General features: G+C 45.1%; 1 protein-coding gene across 1 annotated transcript in view; it reads left to right on the forward strand.

The window, feature by feature from the left end:
* Window positions 1-6,110, forward strand: part of grin2ca (glutamate receptor, ionotropic, N-methyl D-aspartate 2Ca) — a 42,397-nt gene extending 36,287 nt beyond the window's left edge. Inside the window, exons 9-12 of the mRNA XM_071894293.2 lie at window positions 1,369-1,529; window positions 1,652-1,839; window positions 2,866-3,098; window positions 4,488-6,110. Coding sequence (XP_071750394.1) covers window positions 1,369-1,529; window positions 1,652-1,839; window positions 2,866-3,098; window positions 4,488-6,110 — 2,205 coding nt within the window. The remainder of the gene's footprint in view (window positions 1-1,368; window positions 1,530-1,651; window positions 1,840-2,865; window positions 3,099-4,487) is intronic.
* Window positions 6,111-10,374: the final 4,264 nt, after the last annotated feature.

A 10,374-nucleotide genomic window follows, 5' to 3' on the forward strand; every position in this document is an offset into this window, starting at 1 on the left:
TTCATTCATGGCCATTGCATTCATGATCTTGGAAGGTCAGCAGCTAGATAACTAGCTTATCAACATAGCTGAAGGCTAGTAGTTTGAATTTGGAAGGTTAGCTAGGCTAACTAGCTAACATAGATAACTTAGTATGGCTAGATTGTATTTTTTCAGTTAGTAGCAAGAGCTCTAGGCGTCATAATATTAGCTTCCTCCTCTCTAACCTCTTGTCTTTTTCATTGGGCTTTAGTCTAACATAATTTAGCCAGAAATATTGTGGTTCTTTTGCTCCGCCCACTGAGGTTTAACTCAACCAATGAGATTATTTCTGCCTCTAGAGCAGTTGAGAAAATGTTTGTATAACTAAAACTCTAATCTGTGTACTGCATACCAATAAGTTGTATACAGAAAAGGCTTCAATAACATGTTGTCAAGTCATAGTGAGGGACCTTAAGCTCAGCAGCAGTGCCACTCATGTGCAGCATCTCTTGGTATTGGTGACACTTAGCACCTACAGTAATGGAGGGCGATACTACAGTGTAGAGGCCGTTCACTAAAGCTTGGTCTTGTAACCTTGGTTTGTGGTAGCAGAGCACGCAGATTGAGTATGCCGATGCAGTTTAACCAGCAAGGCAAAACACATTCACCTCTAGAGATTGTCCTAGGCTTGATTGGAGACTGCAGCAGAGGTCTTCATTTGCTTAGAATGGCCTGAGATGGCATTGCCCCATTTCTCAGAGACAAAGTGTAGCTCAAATTGCCCCTTTGCTGATATATTTGCATGAGGATAATGAAAAAAGTACAATTTTGTCAGTCGTATTCCAACCCCCTCCCGCTGCCCATACCCGCAGCTAATTAAATGCATATGGTGCTGCCAAAAGCAAAAAGGGAAAATGAGGAGTTCATTTTTTATTGCAGACAGGGGAAGGGTGAAGCAATTGCTGAACCCTCAGGAAACCACGGCCTGGCCACAGAGTTAATTTCTGGTCACTGTGTCCTCTAATCATAGAATTAGATGTGCAAATTAACAGAGCAAAAGGCGAGCAAGATAACTGACTAAACAACATTTGAGAGTTCAGGCAGAAATCACAAGAGTGATTAGGTGGTCAATGTCGTTGTATTACTTTCTCAGAGCTTTTGATCCGGGCCCTAGAGCTAGCTGGGTGCTTCTAAGTGACAGAAAATAGTAACTGGATCACAAAACAGCCATCAGGGTAATGGTGCAAAAAACAGAATATGATTATATGCTCATACGCCTCAGGTTAAAGAGTTTTGTAGAAAAAATGACACAATTCTAATCAATTGCAGTCTCTCATGACATATTTTGTGTAATAAATCAATAGCATAAATCAACAATTTCCCCTTTTTTTCCGCCTTTCTCAACAGTTTCAGAAGCCGCAGGAGCAGTACCCACCGTTCCGTTTTGGTACGGTCCCAAATGGCAGCACAGAGCGCAACATAAGGAGTAACTACCCCGAGATGCACTCCCACATGGTCAAATACAACCAGAAGGGAGTGGAGGATGCCCTTAACAGCCTCAAAACAGGGTAGGCTCCTGCCAAGGATTCGCATAAACTCCAAAACAGAAAGCAGCACAGGGGAGAGCAGAGCCAAATCATTATGTAATCACCATTCGAGTTAAAAAATCCTTTTCGTTTTCCCCTGCTAGGAAACTGGATGCCTTTATCTATGATGCTGCTGTGCTGAACTACATGGCTGGGAAAGATGAGGGTTGCAAGCTGGTGACCATTGGCAGCGGGAAAGTGTTCGCTACCACTGGTTACGGCATCGCCCTGCAGAAGGAGTCGCGCTGGAAACGGCCCATCGACCTGGCCCTCCTCCAGTTTCTTGCTGATGGTAAATTCTTCATATTGCAGCAGACGATGAATACAGAAAATAATACTAATAACACCAGCACTAATGATAAACTTTACTTGTACTTCTTCCTGTGACCCTGAATAGGAATAAGCAGGTAAAGACACTGAATGAATGCATGGATTTGAGTCAACAAAGTGGTTTTACAATCAAATAAAAGCAAACTTCATACTAATAAAATAATTTAAAACAAGTAAAATCAAGAAAGCACCACAAGATAAAGAGGTAAGAATAGAGGGTAACAACATAATAGCAACAAATAAGTAAGTGATTTAAAAGATGATACTGACTCTGCGAAATATGCAATAGATGTGAATATAGGTGCATAATAGGAATAATTGGTGCATGCAGCACAGTGCATCATATAACTGAGAGACCAGAGACACATGCACTGTGATGTTACACCATGGATTGACGGAGATAATCAGCAGCTAAGCCACATGATTAAGACTGAGACCCATGCAGTTTTAGGTGACAAAGGGTTAGACAAGGGCTGGCATAGACACAAAGAGAGTCACAACAACCAGAGCAGGAGAATATTAAGATAATACTCTCTAAAGCCCTATTCGAATGGGACTAATATCACCTGGGGACATCCAGTGATTTGTAACAATTGCGGAGATCATCAGTGATTTTGTGAGGTGGAAATTCCAGCGCAAATCACCTGCTATATTTTGGGGAAGACAGAGGTCGCCTGATAATACTAATCCTGTTCAAACTGATCTCTTGGTAATGTCAACCTTAATTTGCCTTTGGCCGTGCAATTTCATTCTCCTCTTCCTCTAGACAAGCGGTTTCTGTTTTTTCCCTGTCATGAAAAATAGAGGCAGTAGTGGAATCTATAGAGGAAGGTTTTGATTTGCAATTTTGGTGGAAACTTCAGGTTTTGCTTTGCTAAATCGGAAAGTGAAGGGAGTGGGGTAATTCATTAATTACATGAGATCCCCACGTAATTCCTGTCCCGCGCAAATAGGGCTTAAGCCTCTATTCTGCCCTCCCCACCCACAGGTGACACACAGAAGTTGCAGACCGTCTGGCTCACAGGCATCTGCCGCAATGAAAAGAAAGAGGTGATGAGCAGTAAGCTGGACATCGACAACATGGCGGGGGTCTTCTACATGCTGCTGGTGGCCATGGGCCTCAGCCTGCTGGTCTTTGCCTGGGAACATCTGCTCTACTGGAAACTGCGACATTCGGTCCGCAAGTCGGAGCGCCTGGACTTCCTGCTTGCCATCAGCAGAGTAAGTCATCCTTCTCTTGTCTGAAGTCAGGAAAAGTCTTGTAATTGAGATAAGAGACAAGATGCTTTGTGTCTTACCATTAATACAGGGTGATGTAAATACATAAAAGATAACAGGTTGTGCATCTTCGTACAATAATGAAAGTAGCATTGGTTAATATAAACGAGGTAATATCTCATAATGAAAAATACTATAATAATACTACTGCTTTGTCATTTGTTTTTTTGCTTGAGAATGAGGCTTTTTAGCCTTCGTAGCTGAAATATCTTGTGATATCAGTTGCTCGTCTTGAAACTGTAATGGGTGGGGAGTTTTTGTTCCAAAACAGAGCTGAAAAGTGAGTTTTGAAAGCCAGAAATCTCAGCAGCTGGCTAAGTAGTTGTTTAGTCATTGATAAACAACCCAATAAACCCCCCGCATATAAATTATGGTTATTTTGTGCTATGGGGCAGTAAAAATCGTACACACTGTAAATTTTTGTAATTGTCAAAAGTGCAGTGTGAGGACCAAGGCTGTTCTTGTGGCATCCACAAATTTGCGTGACTGAAGCTCTGTAAATATAATATTATTCAAGTATAATTTAATTCTAAGTGCAGCGCACTTAAGCAGCACAACACATTTTTTTGCCCTCAGAAGTTCTAATAGTGATGTCAGAGCCTTGCTACTTGAAATAATCTCCAGTTGTAAAAGTCTCCAGCTTCCTTTTGAAATATTCTTCAAAATATAGCTTCAGAAATCTTGGCAATGCAGTAAGTCAAATCGGTACACATCCAGAGTATTTCAAGGGCAGTGAAGATAAAAATGATAATAAAATAAAATGAGTAAAAAGCAATAAAAGGACTTTATGGATACTCAGTGAAATATTGTGATGGTCGTGATCCATGAGAAATTGAATTTAAATTGCCCCATTAACAAACCTTCATCTGAGAGTGTTGACAGTGGTGAGAGGTGAGATTACGCATTCCAAACTGATGCCTATTTGAAAGTAAAATAAAGCTGGTGGAATAAAAATGGAGAAACTAATACAGCATGTGCATGATCAGCAACTCATTCATTTACATGCCTGAGCTGTTTTGAAGACCAAGCTGCATGCAAACAACATTTCAACACACAGCAACCTGGAGATAACACCGTTTTGAACAATAGTGAATCTAATTCAGCAATGACAGTTTCCCGTGTAATTGTCTTCACTTCATTTGCCAGGCAAGTTAATAGATATTTAATTTGCTCAAAGTGAATAACACCACCAGAAATACCATGACCAAAGTCATTATCAGAGACTGCGGCAAAACATAATTGAAACCTTTGGGATTTTTATGTTCATTCTAGTATCCAGTAGGATTTTTTTTTTGGATCGTACTGTAATTTCCCCCTCCTGTCTCTCTGCAGGGCATCTACAGCTGCTTCAACGGAGTAGAAGAGACTGACCGCAACGGGAACATGCAGAATCCGGACGTCACCACCAACTACACACAAGCCAATATGCTGAAGATGCTGAAGACAGCCAAGGACATCGTGTCCTCAGCCAGAGTGGAGAACTCCCTGGACAACGCCACCAAGACCATAGAGAACTGGAGCAGGCGTGGGGCCGACAATGTGCGGGCTGGCCTGCCACCCACAGTGAGGACCACAGACCTGGGCCACGGCCGCCTGCCCTACATCTCCAGCATCACGGACAACCACTCTCCGTACCCTCAGAGGGCCCTCACACCCACCTTCCCCATTCATTATGCGGACCCCACCACCCAGCCCCTGCTGGATAAGTCCCGGGTGGTGACCCGGCCCACCCCGCTCCGCTACACCCTGCCCGCCCGCGGCAGTCAGCACATTTTAGAGAGGACTCTGCCCATCTCCAGCCTCAGCAGCCCTCACATTGCCATGAGGGACCCGGTAACCCCCAGCACCTCGAACCCCCACCACAGCAGCAGGCTGTATGTGGAGAACCAGGCCCGGCACCCCACCTCCTCCTTTGTCCCCTACAGGGAGTTCCAGGTGCCCGACATCTACGTGGAGCACAAAGGGCCGCTGAGGAGGAAGTTCAGCTACCCCCCTGATTGCGTGACCCGGAAGAAGAGGTCCCATAGCTATGTGTTCGACCCTGCAGACCCCAGAGTGAGGAACGACTATGATGAACCTACGGCCTGCCTTGCCGAGCTGAGGGCCAACCACCTCCTGAACAACCACGCCCCTGCTGCTGCAGCCATGGCCTGTGCTGCAGGCCACTACCCCAGCGGTAGCACCAGCTGCAACTCCTGTATGAAGTCCTACCTGGAGCCTGAAATGGATGACATACCGCTTCTGGGGAAAGACAAACTCAACCGCCGCGCCTCATTTCTCAAAGCTACGTGGGGCAACGACAGGATCCGGCAGGTGGACGAGACGAAGCCCTCCACTTCCGCATCTGCCTCCACCCGCATAGACATGCCCGACCTGTTCCCACGAGTGGTGGTGGCCAATCCAAAGCCCCACAAGCTCTACGGCAGCCTGGGGAACAACCTATCCTGCTACCCCCTGGCTGCTGAGCCTGCCTACTTGGACCCGGCCCACATGGGCTCCTACCCCTACAAGCAAAAGCTCAAGTACTCTGAGTCCACCCGGCTGCCCTCTTACAGGGAGGCCATCCTCCAGAACGCCGCCGCCCTGCGCCGCTCCTCCTCCACAGTGGTGCACAGACACTACTCCACCTACCTGAACTCTTACACAGACTTACCAGTGTATGTGGGGCCGCTGGCCCAAGGACCGGCCCAGTTCTACGACAGCTCCAAGGACATGTGCCACTTGTTCCCCTGTACCAGCCACTGCCCGGATAACGCGGCGCTGCTGCCTCGTATGGGCGACAGGCAGGTGGTTTATCAGAACAGCATGTTCGGCCCGTATGATGGTGCAGGGAAGCGGGAAGACCCAGGGTCCGGGAGCAGAGAGCGGAGGCAGGTTTTGGTGGCGCGCAGAGTCAACAGTCCCTATGTGCCAAAGCCCTGGGGCAGGGTATCCAGTCTGGAGTCTGAGGTTTGAGCCCCCCTTCCTTACTGGACCTCCACCAGGCTGTCAGACTGAACCCTCTGAGCAGGGAGACGCGCCTGGGGATGCTCCCCTCAGCCTTTGGTTAAAGCAAAAATTAAACTCTATACCAATAGTGGACTTGAGAGTGTTTACTCTCAATTATCAGTGCAATAATATCTTTGGCAGCGCAATGTAAAAGAGAGGACACTGACAAGCAAATTACTGCTGGGACTTTGTAAGCCAAACTTAATACACTAATAAAAGAAAAGGCAATGTTGAATAGTATTTAATACATTCAAATTTAACCTGTTGATTGTTATTTAAAGGATTTTTAAATGCTGTCTTGCTATGTGAGAGAGAAGTCTGGGAGACAATATACTGTAGCCTCTCTGATTACCAGTTACAACATTTTTTTTCTCTTTCTTTCAAAACCATTTCGGTACCTTCCATTTCAATTTAGAGATGAATTAATATGAGAATAATTTTGGGATCAAACCACAGAAATGTCTTCCATGGCTTTTGTAAATCCAGGACCTTGGGTGCGCCGTCTGTCTAAGGCTTTCTGCTCCAGTGGTCACTAATATAATTTGACTGGGATTTTAAAAAGGGAAAAAAGATAAAAGTATCATATGTATTTCCATTGTTACAATACCCTTTAATAAAGAACAAGGCCATCTCAAGGGCCTTTTGGAAACATCTTCTCTGTCCTTTAATCTCAGCATGTACGTAAAACAGATACTGTCAGTGATACAATGAAGGTGAATTTCTTCCGTAAACCTACATGGCTCGTGCTCTGTTGTACACACATTCAATCATTTCTTATAGGGAGTTTGATTTTCGGGCAAATACACTTTAACTCCCAGATTAGGAAAAAAAAAAGGCAGATGAAATGCATTAATCATTCGTCTAATCTTCACACTGTCACTGCCTCCGTAAGATAAATCTTTGTGCCAATCCGTGAGCTCATTTCTTACGTTTTGAGAATCAAAGTGGGGAATACAAAGGTACAAAGTCACAAATGCAAACAGAGAAGCCATGTTGTGTTTGCAGTATTATCTCCTTCTGCCATTCAGCTCACACACTCGACTTTTACGGAGAGCGTTCATCACCGGCCCGGTAAACACCTTGATTTACTCACACATGAATGAGAAAGGACGGCTGTAGCGCAGCCACAACCGCAATAATGTGAACCCATGATGCATGTAGCTGCAAACCTAACCTATCAGCCTCTAACTTACGCAGTCTCCGCTGCTGTTGCCTGAGGCGCTCGTGTGTGTGTGTGTGTGTGTGTGTGTGTGTGTGTGTGTGTGTTTCAGTTTGGCTGAGAGACAAACCAGGATATTATGGTGCGACGATGAGGCGTTTATGTATTCCTCACTCCGCCCCGAGAACAGCAGAATTGATGGGAGGGTTGGCTGATTGCAGTGTGGATGATAAATGATTCTACACATGCAGATAAAATATCGCCAGCAACTTGCCATTATGTCCAAAATATCCACAGCCACATGACATGTACACGTGATGCAGCGCGCACACACACACACGCACACACACACACGCACACACACACACACACGCCACCCTGTAGTGGTACTGGACTGCATGCTGCTGGAGAAATTAGGGCCATTTAAAAAGTTTTAGACATATTTGGTGCTCTCTGGGGCTCTTGGCACCACGATGGAAAATGGAAACTATTAAAGATTATTGCTTTTTCAGCATTCACAGCCAGGTTACGACTATTTCCACCAACGGCAAACAATATCTTGCTGTAAAATCCATAGCATTCGCAAAGCCCAGAAGTACGAAAGTAAGTGAAGTGCTAAACAGTTATTCCTAATTTAGTGAATTCTTTGAAGAAGAAACATGAAGACCGATTGGTTTAATTGGAGGTCTGGATCCCTACACAATTGATGAAAGACAGGTCAATATTACAGGTGTTGTGCCAAAATTTGCATCCCTTAAAAAATGGGTTTCCCTGTCGGTGTGTCCTCGTTTTGTCCTCAGTGTTTGTTGTTATTTTTCCACTGCACAAGGCAATAATGTTGGGGGAAAAGTGCTTAATACATGACAAGTAGACTAATGTATAGCCTGACAACTTCCTGGTTGAGTCAATGGACGTTTGTGGTTTGAGATAATAAGCAAACAAGCGTGATCGCTGTTCAAGCAAAGTTGGCACAACACCTGTTCTGGTTAGAGTTAGGGTTAATATCCAGCCAATATTTTATGTTATATACTGGGTGCTGTTCACACATGCTTAATTGTGTATTCAAAAAGGAAGGAAAAAGTTCAGTTTTGTCATTATAGTTGAAGGTTTTTCGAGGTTAAGTGTTATGTGTAGCTCTATCTTAGCTCTTGGTACTTGGAGCCTTTCACTGATATCACTGAGTGATGAGCGCTTTTCAGCAAGGCCAAATATCATTGAAACGTGATTCCTAATTGGACAAAGAGAGATTAATGCCCCAAGCAGTTAATAAGTGTGAGAACTGCCTCCCAGCTGAATAAACTAATTTCTAAAAACCCCTAAAATGACCCTTTGTAGATGAATATATGAACTCTTTCACTATGCTCACTGGCCAGACCAATCTTTTTTCATTTCACACAGTAATTAATGACTAATTCCCCGATCCGCGTGCTTTGTAACGTGACAAATTCATTCCCTTCGCGCTCCTCCTCGAAATGTTGGAATTCACAAGAGGAAGGCACACAAAGACGAGCCATGCTAGACAATTCACTTCCCAGTATTACCACATAAATACTGGAAAAGATTACATCTAACCTCAGGGAATATTTTATGACTATAATTTCACTCTTGATTCCTTCGGCCCAGTGAGACATATTTCACCACGCTCTCCACCTTGCATTGCAAAAAAATTAGATTACACCAGAAGTACTCCTGAACTCCTGATGTGCGACTGTAGTCGGGAGTCAAAGTCGTCGGCGAGCCTCCGGCAAGTCGCTTTCGAGGCCGTTCGGAAAGACGGCGTCTGCAGCGTCTCACGAATGAATAGCAATTCACTTTCACCGCTGCCACACACAGCAGCACACTGAAACTGGATGAATTCGTGTCTTTCTCATAAGCCAGGGCAAACATCAAACAAAATGCAGGCTGGGAAATGGCAAAACGCTGCAGGGGATTTCTCCAAGCCTACTGCAAACACTGTAGGATTGATTTTGCGGCGGACTCGCGAGTTCTCACTTGCAAAGAGTTTGAGTCTTTTTCGTCCCTCCGCCGCTCCAGGTTTCCTCCCTCTGTTTTCCTCTGCTTGCATCAGTTTGACCCTCCAGACTTTCCTCCAGCTCCGGACCCTTCGATGGACCGGTCCTTCTGACTAACCCGCAGACAGCGTGTTAGTGATGTGTTTAATCAAACCACCTGGATGGGCTGCAATTGGCGGCGAGCCAGACACACACACACACACACACACACACACACACACACACACACACACACTAGCTGACCTGTGGAGCCCTTTCTCATTAGCTCAGCCATGATATGTGGACCCGAGCTGACCAGCTGAGCGGGTTTCTACAGAGACCGGGCCCTGCTGTGTTTGTTTGATGAATCCTTGAACTCCCCTTCCACCGCCGGGCTGACAGCTCGGCGGACGGGAACAGAAAGCTACGGGGCGGTGGACAAAATAGGGGAAACACCGCACGAAAAAAAGGTTTTTAACTTTGAAGTAAGTAAAGCAGAATTACAAAGGCAGCAACACAGACGAGTTATGTTAAGTTGAACGCCGAGTAGTATGTGTCAGCTGTAACAGCGGTGTGCCAGTCACCACCTTTAAATGAGTTTTCAAAGCAACATGACGCAACGCACAGAGATCCAGAGAGGGCGAATATTGCAGATGCATCAGTCAAACACAAGAAAAACTGCATCACAAGTTAAAGTTTACTGACAGACGGACACTTAACAGGACAGCTGCTAAACACTAGAAAAACTACAACCTCAAAAAAATGACCGCATTGTGAGTTTTACAAGGCTGATGTTTATGGCTGGGCTGCCATTCAGAGACCAGAGACCAGACCTGGAGGCTTTCCTTCTTGAATAAAGGTCCAAAATCCACGACACACAGTTCAGGATGCAGGATGACATCAGGACAAGGAGGACTGAAGCTGTTCTGAAGGTAAAGTGTGGATCTACTCCCGATTAGGTACTGAATATTTATAAAATGTCAGGTTTATTTTATCTAGATCATGGGTCTCAAACTCGCGGCCCGCGGGCCAATTGCGGCCCGCGAGACGATATTTTGTGGCCCCCACCTTAATATGAAAG

This window comes from Centroberyx gerrardi, chromosome 7 (genome assembly GCF_048128805.1).
Source record: "Centroberyx gerrardi isolate f3 chromosome 7, fCenGer3.hap1.cur.20231027, whole genome shotgun sequence".
Classification (NCBI taxonomy): Eukaryota; Metazoa; Chordata; class Actinopteri; order Beryciformes; family Berycidae; genus Centroberyx; species Centroberyx gerrardi.